This window comes from Phascolarctos cinereus, unplaced genomic scaffold, assembly GCF_003287225.1.
Source record: "Phascolarctos cinereus isolate Bilbo 61053 unplaced genomic scaffold, phaCin_HiC Scaffold_1;HRSCAF=81, whole genome shotgun sequence".
NCBI classification, from domain to species: domain Eukaryota; kingdom Metazoa; phylum Chordata; class Mammalia; order Diprotodontia; family Phascolarctidae; genus Phascolarctos; species Phascolarctos cinereus.
In genome coordinates this window covers 193053120-193071440 of record NW_027555514.1, presented here as the reverse complement: position 1 = coordinate 193071440, position 18321 = coordinate 193053120, and the positions used below count along the sequence as shown (strand labels likewise).

The 18321-nt window shown below is 42.9% G+C and overlaps 1 protein-coding gene across 1 annotated transcript in view; it reads right to left on the bottom strand.

Annotated features, from left to right (window-relative positions):
• Positions 1-10553: 10553 nt before the first annotated feature.
• TSPAN11 (tetraspanin 11) overlaps positions 10554-18321 on the bottom strand; it is a 158915-nt gene continuing 151147 nt past the window's right edge. Inside the window, exon 8 of the mRNA XM_021001599.2 lies at positions 10554-14901. Within this exon, the coding sequence (XP_020857258.1) occupies positions 14842-14901 (60 nt within the window). The 3' untranslated portion in view covers positions 10554-14841. The remainder of the gene's footprint in view (positions 14902-18321) is intronic.

Sequence of the window (18321 nt, the reverse complement as noted above, 5' to 3'; positions counted from 1 at the left end):
GCAGTCATCTAAAAGTTGATGGCTCCAACCCTAGAAGAAAGCAATCTGGCAAGGATATTTAGTAAACATGGACCAAACAAACACAAAAATATGATCAGTAGTGGAATGAGAATAGGAACCAGTATAGAAAGAAGCCAGGACTCCCATGAAAAAGATTTTGGAGCACTAAAGTTATTGTGAATTTCTTGCATCCAACTAGCCTTATCCAAAATATGAGCAGTGCAGAACTCTACCTGCACAGAATTGTTCTTATACATGCAATAAAATGTGTTCGCTAAAGCACATACTTTCCCATACTAGAGGCAAGCAAGTAGTTTAGGACTATTCTGTTATCTAAAACTACTTTTGCTAAGGAATCTAAAGATTGCTGGATTTCCAGGAGACCATAAGCTGTCACATTTGCCAACTGGTGAATAGTCTCTGAAAGGTTAGAGAGAATATGTTCATGTTGTAGGTTATACCAGGACAGAAGATAGTGTGTTCCCTTTTTAAGAGACCAGAGGACATTTCCCCAAAATCCATGTTTTGCCTTTAAGTTAGAGACTGTGGGCTGTTTGGCATTGAAAATGGAGAAGGGCAGTGCTAAAAGTCTGAGAGTGTATTGTACAGAGAAATCAGCGAGTGAGACCCAGACATAAACCAGGAACCAGATATGGGCCCAACAGAACTAAGACAGAAACCAGGAACCAGGAAGTCTGCAGACACACTTACCTCCGGAGGTTTACCAGGTCCAGGATCCACGGGAGCCGAAATGAGGTACAGTTGGAGTCAGGGAGGGAAGGTATTTTTCAGTTCTGAATTTCAGGGCCCTGGAACATCTTCAGGGGCCGGCTCCCCTAAAAGTCAGAACAGAGCAATTCTCCCTTCCCGAGACTGAAGTCCTCCCCTGGTGGGTCTCCGCAGCGACAGAGTACGCTGCAATCTCGCTGGGGCCTCCAAATGTTGTACAGAGAAATCAGAGAGCGAGACCCAGATATAATTTGAAATGTGGATTTATTACCGCGTGACTGCAAGGGGTATGCACACCCAAATCAAGCAGCCCTGATCAGGGGAAGAGCTTGAGTTTATAAAGGCAGAGGCCACAGAGGAACCGGTCAGGGGTTGCATAAGCAAGAAGTTACAGAAGCCAAATAAGTGATTGGTTAATCCTGCCTTTGGGACCATATAAGGATCATGGAATAATATTGGGGCGGGTATCTTTCTTGGTGGGTTTTCTAAGGCAGGAATTCCTACTTCCGTGAAGAAGGGCATACAAGGTGAAGGTCAGAAAACAAAATGGAGTTCAGTACTTCAAGTGCACACCCCGAAGTCTTTGTAGGGTGTCAAACATTGAGTGACCAAAACAGTAGTTCTGGGGTCTTGCCATGTGTTGGCACTTCGTTTCACCTTTTCCCCAAAATTCTTGTCACTAGTGGTATCTGCACAGATAGTGCAGGTCAGAATATTAGCAGAAACTCTTTCAAGCCCTCCCTCCACAGGGGTGTTAACTTGTATAGTGGCCTTGGAGCTTGTCTCCCAAATAAGGGAATATTCCCCTGTGGAGGAGCAAGGTGTAAATATACAAATAGTAGCCCATAGAGAAGTGGCAAGCATAAATGGAGTGGCATAAACTTCTGAGAAAGTTATATTGGGAAGGGGGGCTTTGTGGAGATGAGCAGCCACTGTCAGGAAGCTTGCAGGCCTTCCAGCGGCTCCTAAGGACTGAGTTAGGGGCAGGGAGGTCAATTTAGATTTTAAAATCACAAAAGCCTGGTCTGGGCCCTACTCTTGAGGGAGTGAGTCAGGGCCCAGAGGACAGTCATAAAGGGGCTTAACAATCAAACTATTATCGAGATCCAGAGTCTACAAAATCTATCCATGCCTGGAAAAGTTTGAAATTGTTTCTTAGTGGCTGGGACCGGAAGTTCTGGCCCAGAAACTTTACAGACTGGCATGCTATCTGGACTTTGTTCAAAGAGACCCTATAGCCTTGAGTTCCCGAGAGATTAAGTACTCCTGAGGCAGTGGACAAAGAAGTCTCTGGTGGAGCTACAAATATGGCGAAGGGAAAATAGGGTCTCGGAGGTGAACAACAGCTGGGGTGGCAAAAGTATCCCAAATTGTCTCCCACACTTCCAGGGGAACATGGGGAGGTCTGGCACACAGAGAGAAAGGGAGATGGGAGCCCTAACTAGAGAAAATTGGCTCACCAACTTCACCATCAGGTTCCTTCCCAATGAGGGGGCAGGGCAAGAGGAGAGCATAAGGGAGGAGTGTTTAAACAACAGATTCTCAAATAGGCAGGGGGAGGGGTATGTCTGGAGACATCCCTCAGTTACCTCTTGAATGCCCATGACCGAATGGGTCAAGGAGCGAATAGGGCCAGAGTAATTGGTTAAAGGAAAGAACATAACTATGATATAGTGGGTAACCTTACCTTCAGCCTCAATTTCTGCCCAGGGCTTGGCGAGAGAGATGGAGAAAGTGGGAGCGTTGCTCGGACCCAGGTTCCTTTGTCCTCCCCAGTCTTGAGAAGACTGGAGGACAGGGTACTGGGGGGCTGCTCTATCACTTCACCTACCTCGGGGACAATCCTTTCTCCAATGTCCCTCCTGGTCACATCTTGGGCAAGGTCCTGGAGGTGTCTGTCTTGGGGGCTTCCTCCAAGGGGGCACCCTGAAGGGGCACTCCTTGGACCAGTGAGCCTCCCAGTGGCCTCCCCTGCCCAAGTCGCTGGGCTTCCTCCAAGGGAGTGCCCTGGAGAGAGGCACTTCTTGGACCAATCACCCTCATGGTGGCATTGAAAGCAGGTTTTCCCACTGCCCAAGTTGCCAGGAACACCCTTGGGTCTTTTCCTGACCATGGCAGCAGCCTGGAATTGAGCATGTTCTTTGTCTCTAGCCCTTTGCCTGCGTTCTTTCTCCTCTGCTGCAACTAGGTCCCTGTTGTTAAAGACTCCAGAGGCAATCTCCAATAACTGTGCCTGAGGTGTTTGGGGTCCCATTGCCAATTTCTGTAGTTTCCTTCTAATATCTGGGGCAGACTGGTTAATGAAATACATGCTAAGGATTACTGCCCCTTCTGTAGAGTCAGGATCTAGATTTGTATACTTTTTAATGGCATCTACTAGCCTATCTTGGAAAAGGGCAGGGTTTTCCTTTTCTTCCTGAGTAATTCCCTTAATGTTTTGAAAGTTTACCTGCTTATCATGTAGTCTCTCTTTCCCCTATCCTCACTTTTCTGATAATCCCACCCCGGATCACTAGCAGGAACAGCAGCTATTCCTGGGGGGTATTTGTGGGGTCATTGCTAGCAAAATGATCCCCAAAATTTTGGGCTTGTTCCCAGATTCTCTTCCTCTCCTCAGGGGTACAACAGGTGGAGAAGAGGACATGCAAATCACCCCAAGAAAGTTCTAATTGTAGGGACACATCCCTGAAGTCCTCAGTAAGTTTAATGGGATCTTCAGAGTATCGATCCAGCCTTTCCTTAATCTGGGTGAGGTCTGAAATGGAGAACGGAACACGCAAACCTAAGTGTCCCATTAGGAGAGGTGGGTGCTTCCCTTAAAGGAAAAAGCCCTGAAGGCCCTGCTGGAGCAGGGGCTTGTGGGGGAGGGAGGTAGGAAGTCCCACTTCTCGTGAGTGAGGGACTGGAAAGTGACGGCTGAACTGGCAAGGCCGAGGAATCCAGCTGGCAAGGGGGGAAATTACCTGACACCAGAGGAGGGGGAGGGATCGGGGAGAAGATGCCACTGAGATACCCTTGTCTCGAGCCTGAGGAGGGGTCCCGTCCGAAGTAGAGGTCTGGGGAGGAGGCACCGAATTGAGAACCTTGTCCGGAGCTTGAGTTGGGGTCTCTCTGGAAGTAGAGGCTGGGGCAAGACCCTCACTCAAGGCCTGAGTAGAAGTAGCCTCTAGAGTAGGGGCCTGGGGAGGAAATGGAGGGACCAGAGGAGCAGAAGGGGTGGTCTGGGGAGAATGGGGAACAGCCAGAGAGGCCAGAAGAGAATGGAGTGGAGATAGGGGCTGGGGAGGTGTTGCCGATGGAGGTTGGGAAGAGGGGGATGCCATAACCCTAGGAGCCATAAGAGGATCGTCCAAAAGGTCCATTCGGTCCCCATCACCACTAGTGGGGTGGCTCTAGCTACGAGCATCTTACAATCCTTTCTGAGAATGGGATCTCTAGAAAGCTCAACAAAAGCCATTAAGTAAGAAATCCCCACCCACTTTCTTTCTCTGCGACAATATTTTTCTAACTCTGAGAGGGTTTTTACCCATAATGTCCCCAAAAGGGGCCATGCCTCACAATTTTCCAGGTGATACTGAGGCCAAACGATGTTACAAAAATGCACCAGCTTTTTCTTTTTAAGGTCTTTACAGAAGCTAAGATTTTTCCAATTTAATAAAAGACAGCCCAAAGGCGAATTCTTGGGAAATGAAAAGGATTGACCTATTGTGGGCTTAGGGAAAAGAAAAAAAAAAGGAAAAGAAAGAAAAAAAATACATATCCAACAGTTTCCCAATTCCCTAGTGCCAAAAGAACTGAGAAGTTTGAACCTATGCTTCCTGATAGGGAGTCCATCCTCTATGTTAAGGAAGGTATACCCAGGTCCAAGTGCTCAAGCAGAGGCACTGGACTGAAAAGCCTGGGGGAGCTTCAGGCAGAATTGGGGAGGGGGAGGCTTACCAGTCGTGGCTGAAGAAGAGTTTGAGATTTGGCAGTTATTTTCCCGGTCAGGGAACCATATGAAGAGGTCTAGGACTTTGGGGTCTTGGGAACCCCAAGATCATGGTACCAGGCCCTGGCTGAATGAATTCAACTCAAATCTTCTTCCGCCAGAGGAAAAGTTTATTAGTGATAAAACACATAGGCCAGGTGACACCCGTAAGGACAGGAGGGAATGAGAGGTTCTCAGCCTTTTGAGCATGAGATTCTCAGCCCTGAATGAGGGCTGGGGTAGATCTTATATTCTTTGGGTGACCAGGGAAGGGTCTGGGAAAAGGGTCTGGGTGTGAATTCCCAGAGATTGGAATGTCTAAGAGATTGACTAGACAATGGGAATAGATAATGAAGGAACTGAAATGTATCTGCATGAGATTAAAAGGTAGGCTAAGGCTTTCAAAGGGAGATGAGGGCCTGGGGCCTGTAGACAAGGGGAGCCAGATTCCCTTTGGGGCAAGGGGTGAAGACCTCGGCTTGGGCCACACCCCATCATTCTCCCCTCTTTTTACCCCCTTCTTTTCTTCTCCCTCTGTCCACATGGGGAGTCATACCCTTAAATGGGAGTGCTCTGTTCAAAGGAATATTAATTTTGATTTCTTATAGTTTGCAACACATCTTGGGGTTTGGGGGCTAGATTTTTTTCTTCCCTATTTATTCTGCCATTGTTTTTCAATAAACTGGGACAATTAACTCTTTCATGTCATGTAGTTTTCATTTATGATTTCTTGAAACATAGCTCTGAAAAACCAGGCTCTGTTAAAGCCCATAATGATTCAAATGGAACTACTTGACTATGTCTTTAAACCCAAATCACTTTGGCTCTCATTGATTGGCCAATAATAGGTCCCAGCCCTAGCCACACTTGTTTGGGGTTTGATAGATGAGAGTGAGTGTAAATAGCAATTGTCTCTGTTCTGGCCAGAAGCTCTGAGGATCTTTACCTCCCAGATGGATTCTTTTGTGAAGGCAAACTAGACTTCAATTCTTATCTAGCCTTTAATTATTGAATGGGCATTGTCTCAAAGAAACTGAGACCTGGGAAAGACCTTAGCTTAAATAGGCCAAGGTCTCCCACTGCATCTGGGGCCGTTTCCAGTCACTCTGACCTATGTTTTGCCGCTGGACTCCGATGACTCTGGAGGAGAAAGTGAGGCTGATGACTTTGCACAGCTGTGCCTCACTTAAATCCAACTCACTTGCAAGTCAAGACATCACCCTCCTGATATCATTGGTTCTCTTCTGAATGAAGGACAAGCAACAATACTCAGTGGGCAAGTGAATGAATGGATTCAATTCAATTCAAACACCTACTATGTGAAGAATACTGTGCTTAGTCTTAGAGAAGATAGAAAGGTTAAACAAAGAGTTCCTGCCCTCTTGGGCTACATAGTTTGATAAAAGAATAAGAGAATGGACAGATTTCTTTTATCTTTACAAAGATGTGGTTGGATCTTTTACAATTCATAGATTTAGAGCTGGATAGGATTTTTAAAAAATATATTTTTATTTATTTCCTTAAATATTTTCCAATTATTGGCCATGTTGCAAAAGAAAACAGACCAAAAAAAAAGACAAGAAAAATAAAGTAAAAAAAAGTTGGAAAAGATTTTGAAGGTCATTCAGTCAACAAGCATTTATAAAGTGTATCAGCTAACAGGTCCTTCAGGCTAAGCTCTAAGGATACAAAGAAAAGCAAAAAGATTCCCTGCTCTCAAGGAGCTCACATTTTAATAGGAGATACAACAGGTAAATAACTGGGTGGTGGTGGTGGTGTTTAGTCTTTTTCAGTCCTCTCTGACTCTTTGTTGACCCCATTTGGGGTTTTTCTTGGCAAAGATGCTGGAGTGGTTTGCCATTTCCTTCTCCAGCTCATTTTACAGATGAGGAAACTGAGGCAAATAGGGTTAAGTGAGTTGCCCAGGGTCACACAACTAGTGAGTGTCTGAGGATAGATTTGAACTTAGGAAAATGTGTCTTCCTACTCCAGGCCTGGCACTTCATCCACTGTAGCTATCTAGCTGCCCAAAACAACTAAGTAAAGCTAATAATATGGTGACTTCATCTGAAAGTGCATGCAACATTTCACATCTGTAGCACCCCTACCCAATTTACTATATATTTTAAAAAACTAACAGAAAATCTATTTTCTTTCCCTTCTATCCCCCACTCCATTGGGGAAAAAAGAAAAAAACCCACAAATTTTGTAAATATGCATAGGCAAGCAAAACAAGTATATGCTATATATAACATGTATGCATATATATATGTATGTACATATATGTATATATGTTTATGTCTCATTCTACATCCAACATCCATCATCTCTGTCATGGATAGCGTTTTTCATCATCAGTCCTCTGGAATCACAAATGGTCATTGGATTCAAAGTTATTTGCTTTTATAGTGTTGTTATTGTGTAAGTGTTCTCCTGATTCTGCTCATTTCATTTTTCATCTTCACTTTTTATAGAAATCTTCAAAACTGTTCATTTTTATAATATTGATGTTATAGTATAATAAAATTTCTTCCATACTGTTGTTCAGTTTTCCCAGAAGTTTTTGTCAAATTGTGAGACCTCATACCAGGAGCTGGGGTCTTTGTGTTATTGAAAACTAGAGTGTCTTTTCCACAAAGAAATATGATCTAGTAGTACTTATTTGTCCAATTCATTTTTTGAACCCAAGTGTGGGATTTCATAGCTACATTTATTAAATTTCATTTTGATAGCTTCTCACTATTCAAGCCTATTTGGGGTTTCACTTTTATTACCCAGTACATTTACTTTCACTCTCATTTTTATGTCATCTACACATTTCAACCATCAATAATTCAATTCAATATTGATTAAAGATCTACAATATGCAAGACCCTGTGACAGGGTCAATGAAACAAAGACAAAACCAAACAATCTCATGCAAAAGGAACTTACATTCTAATGAGATAAAACTTATAGGCAGAGAAGTGCATGCAAAATAATTTCAGAAGTGAGAGAACATTTCGAACCATAGGGATCAAGAAAGGCTAAATTATAGAAGAGAGCACCTGAGCTAAGCCTTTAAGGAAGCTAGAGGTGGTAAGAGGCAGAAATGAGAAGGGAGTGCTTTCCAGGTGTGAAGGCAGTCTTTACAAAGGCATAGAGACGGGAGGTAGCTCGTTGAGTTCACAGAAGGGCAAGTAGGCCAATTGGGGAAAATAGGAAATAGGTCTGGAAAGGGGATTTTGTGGGTTTTTGAGAAGATGGGTGATACAGTCAGACATGTGTCTTAGGAATATTAATTTGGAAGCTATGTGTGGGATAGATTGGAGAGAAGAAAGCCGAGGAGAGACTGATGAGGAAGTTATAACAATGGTCCAATTTGAGAGATGCTAAGAGCTTAAAATGGTGTGGGACTGTGTGAGAGTGGAGAGAAGTAATGAAAGAGATGTGCAGGTAAAATTGAGAAGTCTTAGCAACTGAATATATGAAAGGGTTCAGAAGAGGGAACAAATGAGGACTACTCGGTTGTTAACCTCAGTGACTAGAAAAGTGACAGAATCTTCAGCAGAAATAGGGAAATTTTGAAGAAAGGCAGCTAGGTAGCACGATGGATAGAATGGAGTCAGGAAGTCAGAAGTCAGGAAGATTGTAGTTAAAATGTAGCTTTACACATGCTAGCTGTAAGTTAATCAAAATTTAGCCCTCCTTATCCCAAGCTGAAAGCATTAAAAATAAAATACTAAGAGTGTTATCTATAGAATGTAAGCTCCTTGAAGGCAAGGACTGTTTCCTCTTTGTTCTTGTATCCTCAGTGCCTAGCAAAATGCCTGGCATGTAATAAGTCCTTTACAAATTCTTGTTGAATTGAATTTAATGGTCTGGCAAACGTTTTGATTTGTTGCCAGTCATAGATATGTGAAATCGTTGATTGACCTGAAATCCCTTCTACAAAATGCGACAGGGATGACATTCAAACATATTCATGAAATTTCAGCAGGAGATCCTGTTCAACCTCCATAAAGTGTTTCCCATGCTGTTTCTATCTGAATATAAGATCTGGCAGCTGGAAAGATTTTAAGTATGAACCCAGCAATATATCATGTATCTGTTGTATGAGCCTAGCTGAGTTGGAGAGGCTTATTGCTAAGAGGTTGGCCACCACATGATGAATTTTTTTCTCTACAGCAAATCACAAAAGCACGGAGGATTGGTGATCCAAACCAGTGGAGAGAGGGTCCAAACTATTGGAGGGAGAGCAGTGATTTGGGTTCCTGCAGGGAAGCAGAACAAAAGTTCCTATTCTGCCCCATCTCTCTAATTTTGCTGAGCCAAGCTCTCTGCGATTTTTCACAGAGCCACGCATGATGGGAATTGAAAGGAATGTACAGCAACAATTCAACATGTTATTGAGCCATACTGTTTCAGTGAACCTCAAATTCAATATTACAACAGTTATAGCAAAACTACTAGTCTGGTCTATAAAAGTTACATCAGAAAATCCCTTCTGTACAACCATAGCCTAGAAAGTATAAAAATTGTTTTGTTTTGTTTTGTTTTTTTAAAGAAAGAGAAAAAAGGAAAACCTAAGAGGGGTCTCTATTCTTTTAGAGCATCCAAAAGATCCCAGATGAGCCACCAAAACATAGTCTACTCATCCCAAAATGTGAGTGCCATGAAAGCTATCCCAGATTCAAGGCACACTTTATTCAGTACTTATTTAAAGCCACTACTTAAAGAGTCTCAAATACCAACTAGTTGACACATTAGTTTGAGGGGGGAAAAGGTATTTAATCAAGCAACATAGCAAGATAAACTGACATTTTGGTTTTCAGTCATGTCCAACTCTTCATGACCCCATGAACCATCGCACACCAGGTCCTTCTATCCTCTACTATCTCTTGAATTCCTGACACACATAGAGATATATTTCCCCATTTCACTGATGGAAGAAGGAACCTGTATAGCCAAGTCAACTCAGGATCCTGAGGTCAAATCCCAACTGGAACTACTTGCTTATTTCTCTATTGTGTTGCAAACTGCTGGTGCCTTCTTTTGGGTTATCTTCTTTACTGTGCTGCCATCTTCTGATCCACCATTATACTGCTCTCCTCTGACTCTCTACTGTACTTTTCTCTGCTGCCATCTGTTGGTTCTTTGCTGAATTTTAGCTGCTGTGCAACTTCTCCATAGAGAAGGGGGTCTTAGCTCTTTTAGCCTATAGTCTCAGAGGCTATTTCAGCTCTCTGAGTCAGACCCACAACTACACCTGGCTAGCCAGCCAGCAAAAATCCTAGGCTTAGGTTAAATCTGTCTTGAACTGCTTTCTTTCTCCCAAGTGCCATTCCCTACAGTCAGTCTGCAATTTGAATTGGGGGAAGTACATTCCTTTTAGCTCTCATAATGCCCCTTTTTTGCTAGACTGGGTCCATGAAAATCACCCCAGGAATTTCACTTGGCAATTATAGAGGTATAGGGTAGAGTAGCAACATTTGACTTGTCTCCAAAAATCATTACTCTTTCTAATGAGTAAAATTATGCACCCTTAAAGTAAATATCATTTGCAGACAGGCCCTAATTACTCTACCGACACAAGAAGAGCTGTGACTACAATTTATTAAAGAAGTATAAATTGGGCCTTAATTAATGACTTTGCTAATTGAACAGATCTTTCATTCTAACATTTATATGCAACATCCACATGCACACACACACACACATATGTGTGTGTGTGTGTGTGAGTATATATATATATATATATACTCACACAGAAAAATTTTGGTATTCAACATTGACAATTATATTAAATTTCAATGTTTCAATGGCTAGATGTCTATTTTTTCAGTAGAAGGGAGAACAAAAACAGCACTAATAATCTTTGGATATCGTTCCTTTATTATTGGTGGCCCTATTCTGTGTAAAGCATCAGCTTATACCAGATATAGGCAGGGAGAAGTAAATATTTTAAACATCTTTCCATATAGTAGTTTAAGGCACAATATCAGTTCATAAAGCAAATTGTTACAACTGGCATTCAGGCTCATCAGATTTCTGGAGCAGATCTGACGTTGATGTAATTGGTCTGTCTTATGCTCAGTTTTTCTTAGACATAGGTGAATCACCTGGGATTTATATATACACACGTAATACATACCTATGCACACACAATGTGTACATATGATGCATGTGCATCTGTATGTATGTATATACCAACCTTTGCACATACATATCCATGACTGGGAGATTTTCCTGTCTACTCTCCAAAAGCAGAGCTCATACACAAATTCTTTCCAGCTGGGCAGAATTTTTCAGAGCTAGTATTCTGCTCTGGGGAGAGGAGTGAACAAGGGAACACGAGGGAGACACACAGAGACAGGTGGATGGGAATGTATTTGGCAGTTCATCCCTGAAATAGCTAATGGGGAAGCAGGGTGGGTATTAGATTTAGAGGCACTGAGAGGGTGAGGTGAAAATGACATTCCACAAAATAACTCACCCTTAGGAACAGATTCCTAAACCCCAACTCTGTTGCACAGAACCCTTTGGCATGGAAAGTCAAAGCTTGTGGGCCACTGGCCAGGCTGAAGGGGTGTGAATGAGAGGGTTTCTCAAAATACCCTTGGGCCTCAGGACCTGATATTCATATTCAACAGGTGAAATCTACCATCTTTGTTCTCTGGGAAATAACAGTGGTGGCAAACATAGGAACTTCATTGCTATTGTCTCAAGATAGCACCAACAAAAGGGACAGTTCTCTGCAGTAGCAGGAAGGGCTCAGGTCAGACACAGATCATTGATTTAGAGATGGAAGGGCCTTTAGAGGTTATCAGATCTAGCGTGCTAATTTTATAGATGCAGAGACTGAGACCCAGAGAGGTTACAAAGCTTGTCCAAGGTTGCACAACTCTTAAGTAACTGAGGCAGGATTTGAAGCCTAGGTTTTGCCTACTCCATGTCCAGTGCTTTATCCACTATACCAGTGGGTTTCCACTAAGCTCATAAAACCTCCCCAACTGAATGAATTGTGAGGAGCTAAGGAAGTCGGTTCCTCTGGGCTTTGGTAAATAAAGCCAGCAGACTGCTAGCTTTCAGGCCAAGAGGGTAGTTGTCATATGCACTGAATTTGGGAGGGTGGTCTAAATATAGGGCTTAAGGCGAGGGTAGGGACTCCTACAGGCTCATGAGAGGCAATTATTAAATTTTCAGTGAGCGTTTACACCTCAGAAACTGGTAAACACTAAAATCAGGGCTTGATTTATTGTTTTGTTGATTATCTAAATGTAAGAAAGTGATAGAGAAAATAATTCAGGCTAAACTTAAAAGTGTGTCATGTTTACATTTTTTCCTCAGAGAGCTGGTTGTTAAATATTTACCAGCATCTTTTGAATGAGAGTCTTTTATAGTGTACCAGATTTTCTTCTTATCCAAGAGAAACTGTTCCTGTGATCCCCTTCCACTTGCCCATGAAATACCTTTCATTCTGGAGCCTATGGTGGAGCTACTGTCTTCTGAAAGGCCTGTACCCTTCCGCCTTGTCTCCTTGTTACCCAGGGAAGTATCAGGACTAAGAATTGTTACTGTGGTATTTGGTTTGCAGTAGGGGACCAGGATGAGGAAAACACAAACTTTTTTCATCACCCTTGAACTTCACAAGGAATGGTCTTGGGCAAAACCAATGAGATTTAGATTCATGGATATACTGAGGGATTGTTGAGTGGAAGGGATATATGGAATCACCTGGTCCAGTTCCCTGACTTCACAAATAAGGCCACTGAGACCCATTTGCCCATGGCCACATAATGAATTAGTGGCAGAGCTAGGTCTTCTTATCTCTGGTCTCCTTATTCTCAGCAATGTGCAGCCACCTCCCTCCTTGCTATGGTTCCCAGCCCTCTCTCTGTGGTGCCCTTGGGTTAAAAGCACTATATAGAGGAAAGAACATAAGACTTGGAAGCCGAGGATGTGGCTTCAAATGTTCCTTTTGCTACTTGCCACCCATGTAGGTCTGATTTAATTGCTTAATTTTCCCTGGACCTGTTTCCAAAACTGTAGAATGAAGGAGTTGGAATGATGGGGTGCTTGGGTGCTGATGTTTGGGTGCTTGTACTTGGACCCCAATTTCTCTCTGGCCTTAGAAACACTATCCCTAACAATTTCTCCCCAGCCCAAGGACACTGTGCCTAGCAATTACTCATGAGTGGGCCCCAGCAAGACCCTTATCTCTTTCCCTGGTGCAGTTCCAAACAGCACCTGAAGGATTTATTAGTTTGAACTGACTTTGCACTGGGTCATAAAGACATTTTTACCCCCTGAACTATCTATTCTACTGCCCTACCTCATTATCTACATCCTGGACTCCTCATTAACTGTGTTCTAGACTTAAGATGTATGTATACTCCCTACATCTATCTTGTCAAACAAGACATTGATTGGTGGCAGACTGGACAACTCTTAGTTACCCTTGAACTCTAGTTAACTTAGTGATGTAGCAGGTCTAAAACCACACCTCCATGAGGCCCCCTTTGTGGGCTTTCCCAGTGAACTTTGGGTAAAACGCCTTCACAGTAGATGCAAGAAGTATATGTTTCTTTAAGAACTGGCCACTCCTTAACCATTCCCTAATCCCGCCCTGAATCACCTAATTAGCATATTTGACACATGTCTTACCATATTTTATACTATATAAACTTTAACTATACTGTTTTAAGATTGCAGATTCCTTAAGAATCCTTGCCCACTGAAAAGCATAACAATAAACTTTTTGCAACTTGACTTGAAGACTGCTTGAGTTTGTGAATCCATTCCAGACAACCCATCTTGTACTTTGGTTTTTGAGGGGTCCCAACCTCTCTGCCCTCATCAGGAATGGCTGACATTTCTAAGGCCTACTTTCTAGTACAGCTGGTGATCTCACAGTGGCTAGACCATGGGGAGAGACAACCAAAGGGCATCCTGAGCTGTGAGGGAAAGCTGACTCAGAAAGAAAAATGAATTCCATAGCCAATAATCTAACCACAGATAACAGAAAGTTGACTATGGTTTAGAACTGCCTCCTGCAGGTCTTTGGGGGTAGGATCTGGCTTCTACCTGCCTCACTTATGACCTTCAGACTATGGTTCAGTTTCTTGGATGATTGATCATGAAGGTCATGGACAGATGGGCAGATCAAGGTCAGTGTACTCCTACTCTGGGATGTCTACCCTTCTTGGGGGAGTACAATAGCATTTGTATAATGCTGCTCATTCTAGGAAGACCTTGTGATATTTTTCTCTAAGTTGTGGCTATAGCTAAATGTTGTTGCATCTCACAGGAGGGAAATTACAGTACATTGGAACCTTAGGGATGAAATGGATTCAGAAAAACCTGGGAAGACTTGTATGAACTGATGCAGTGAAATAAGCAGAACCAGGAGAACAATTTATGCAATAACAACAATGTAAAGACAAGCAACTTTGAAAGACTGCAGATCTATGATCAATGAAATAACCAACCATGATTCCAGAGGTCTGATGATGTGCTACCCACCCACTGACAGAGAGGTGATAGCCTACAGAAGCAAAATGGGACATCATTTTTTTTGGACATTGTCAAGGTGGCAATTTGTTTGGCTTGACTAGGGAACACTTATTACAAGGTTTTTGATTTTTTTTCTCCCTTTTACATGGCACAGCTGGGAGGGAGAGAGAAAATAAATGCTTTCTACTTAAAAATAAAATGAACTGAAAAAAAATAAAAGAACCTTAGGGGGAATCACATATTGCAAATCTTATTCATATGGCAAAAAGCAAGAGGAGCTTCTTACAAAGCCCCATATTCCAAAGTTAGGAGAGATCAGCGATTCATACTGTCATCCAGGCTCCCCTAGGAGTTTATTTACTATCTAAGGCAAAGATCAAAGGTTAATCCCCCTCCAGGGGGTGAAGAAAGTTCCCCCTTATGCCAGGGATTTTGGAAGCCTGAGTCCCACAGGAAGAAGGGAGGATGCAGGATGCATGATGGCATAGTTTCAGGCACTTCAAAGGGATCAGGGCCATTGTCATGCTGGCACCAAGCAGAAGAACCTAGGGCTTCAGCAGAGAAGAAGCTGAAAAGTGATATTGGAAGCTTGGTAGGCTAGGGCTTGGGAGCCTCTCTATCCAGAAGGAAGACGATGTGTTCGACCTTCAGTATGACTGCAGCTGGATCCGCCCGTATAAGCAGCAGGTGAGAACCATCCCACATATCTGACAGAGAGAAATGGAGAAAAAGAAAGGAGAAATTAGAGCTCCATGAAGTTTCTGGCCATAGATGCTGCTCGTCCATACGGCATGCCTCCCCTCACAGCCCCTCAATCTAAGTTGCTGCCAAACAGTCACGTTTAAGAGGCTTCACCATATCTCCCTCAAGAATTCTTTCACTGTGACTGTATTTTTTCATCTCACCACACCTCAGACTTTGAAACAAAGCTAAGGAGAATGGAAACTTCTTTAGGAGAAGGGACCCTTTTTGTCTTTGCATCTATACCCGGTGCATCACAGCGTCTGCTACATAGTAAACTCTTAATAAATGCTTGATATTTGTTGTTCAGTTGTGTCTGACTCTTTGAGTGGCTTGCTATTTCCTTCTCCAACTCATTTTACAGATGAGGAAAGTGAAGCAAAAGGGTTAAGTGACTTGCTCAGAGTCACACAGCTAGTAAGTGTCGGAGGCCAGATTTGAACTTATGAAGATGAGTCTTCCTAGTTCCCAGCCCACTGTGCCACTGAGTTGCTCCTTGCCAAATCCCTATAAACCAGTGAGGAAACTCATGCTCAGAGACAAGGAGTGGTTTTTTTTCCCCCAGTTCACACAGCAAGTTTTGGACCTGGGAACCAAACCCAGGTATCTAGCTAATGACCTATAGTTTTGGTCATAAGAGGATGCAGAAGGCAAAGGATCTGAAAGTCACTTTATCTTTGTAAGCCTCAATTGTTCCATCTGTAAAATAAGAATAATTCTAGTTCTTCCCATCCACACCCTCACCCTCTATTCCTTCCCACTGCTTCCTATCTAAGGATGCTAAAGGGATGAATGAGCATAATGATAGGAAAAAAGAATTCAGTTTACAAGTCCAAGTTGGCACCATGATTAGGATTAAAAAATACAAACTCTTTATTATCACCTGAATGAAAAGAAGCATAGACATCACTGACAGTCACAGATGGCCTTAGGATATAAGTGAGGGGTTAGGACCAGGACCCCAGCCACTCAGGAAAGAGCATGGAATGTAGTCCTAGCGACTGGGATTGCTGGGCAGCTGAGACCACCACTTGACATGGAAAATGTCTCTGGTGCTTGGATTTGCTGCTGGTGGTGTTAGGTTTTCATGCATGCCAATCTATTCTCATCTTCTGAATTCTGAAATTCCCTTAACTCATCACAACCTGTTATCATTCCATCTCTTTCTCTCCAGCTTTCCTATTTTTCCCAGTTTCCCAGTTTTCCTATTACTGTCAAAGGCACCACCATCATCTCGATCACCCAGACTTGCAGCCTATGTAATCTGTGTCTTGTTGATTCTCCCTTTACAGCATCTCTTATCTATACCTCTTCTCTCTTCTGACATGGTCAATACCCTCACCACCTCACAATAGGACTATTACAGAGACTTCTGGTAGGTCTCCCTGCCTCAAGTCTCTTCCTGGTCCAGTTCATTCTCCACTTGGCTGTCCAATTGATCTTCCTCAAGTTCAGATCTGACCATGTCATCTCTCCCCTGAATATATTCCAGTGACTCCCTATCACCTCCAGGATCAAACAGAAAACATTTTTAACGTCCTCCATAACCTAGTCCCCTCCTACCTTTTCAGTCTTCTTACACCTTTCTCCCCTCCAAATATTCTACAGTCCTTCCTGTTTCTTGAACATGACCCTCCATCTGCCAACTCAGGGCATTTTCACTGGCTGTTCTCTATGCCCAGAATGCTATTTCTCCTCCATCTCCTTCATTCCCTAGATTCCTGTAAGTCCTTGCTAAAACCCCACCTTCTATGGGAAACCTTTCCCAATCTTCCTCAATACTAGTGTCTTCCCTCTGTTGATTACCCCCAATTTATCCTGTGTATGTCTTTTTTTTGTACATAGTTGCTTGCATATTGTCTTTCCCATTAGACTGTGAAGTCCTTGAGAGCTGAGATTGTTTTTTTTTTTTTGGTGGGGGACTTTCTTTATACCCCAGAACTCAGCACTAGACAGACCTGTGAATTCACTGGAATAGGGGATTTCTGGATGAGGAAACTCTCTACCAGTGCAGGATGGCACTCTCTCTTAGCAGCTTAGTCTTATAATATTTCCTAGAGCACTGAAAGTTTAAGGGGCAATGCCTGGACCACACAGCCACTCTGTGTCAGAGGTGGAATCTCTTCTTTGTTCCAAGTCCAGCTCTCTGTCTACTAAGACAAGTTGCCTTTCAGAGTAATTGTGAGCCTCAGGAAATGACAGAGCTCAGGGGCAATCTCTGCCACTTTGATGTCACAGGAGTTCCCTAAGGGGAGATGCCCTATTCTTTCATCCACTTTCATGCACTACAGTGACTCCTTCTCTCAAGGCATCTAGTGAGAAATCACTGAGGAAGGGGAGAGACTGTGGAGTCTTCTCTCCTCTATAGCCGGCAAAAGGCTGTGGTCCTTGGCATCTTCCATTTGCTCTTTTTACTTTTGGATGGAAGAGACTGGAGGCTCCATGACCCTGTGATTCTGGAGGGAACTTTGGTGTTCCAGGTCAGGTTCCAGATCAGCCCACATACCTCTGATGCTCTGAGAGGTAAGCAGTTATATGGACATGAACTTGGTAGAACAAATGCTCTGTAAGCTTTGAGCTCAAATATGAGCCAGAACCCTGCAAAGATGGAGGTGGTGTGTGGTGATTTATGCCCGTGAAGTACTGTTAGTACTTTGTTCTTGCAATCTCTTTGAAAATATCCCTTTGTAAAGGCCTGTCAACATTAAGTGGTTAGATATAGTAATATCCCTATTTAAGAAACTGAGACTAAGAGAAGTTAAATGACTTGCCCAGGGTCACACAGTCTGACATGGGGTTCAAAATCATATCTTTTTCACTCCCAAGTCTTGAGTTTTAGTCACTGTGCCAAGCTAATAAAATTATATTGAACTGCCCTGTGATGTAACATTTAGAAAACCCCTTCCAGGTTGATATCAGCATATTAATCAATACTCTTACAGGGTGGCTTAAGCAGTTAAGGATTCACTTATTTGCGATATTATGCATAGCATTTCTTCAGCTTGCTCACTATAATATCATAATTGCCTTTGTCAAAGGCCTCCTAAAATTGACCTAGGGCTACAAGATTCCCCCTCCCTCCCCTAGTCTATCAGTCTGGTAACCCTATTTAAAAAGCAATTAAGTTAGTCTGGTATGGCTTTTCAAGAATCAAGAATCTAGGAAATGGAAGGGAACTCTGAGGTCATCTACTTCAAACTGTGTCTGACCAGGAATGCCTTCTACAACCTTGAGGACAAGAGGACATCCAATCTCTGTTGGAAAGCCTTCATTGAAGAGGAATTTGCCACCTCCAGAGGCAGCCCATCTCTATTGTTGGACAGCTCTAAATATTGGGAAGTTTTTTCTTAAATTAAGTCTAATCTGCCTTTCTGTAACACCCTACT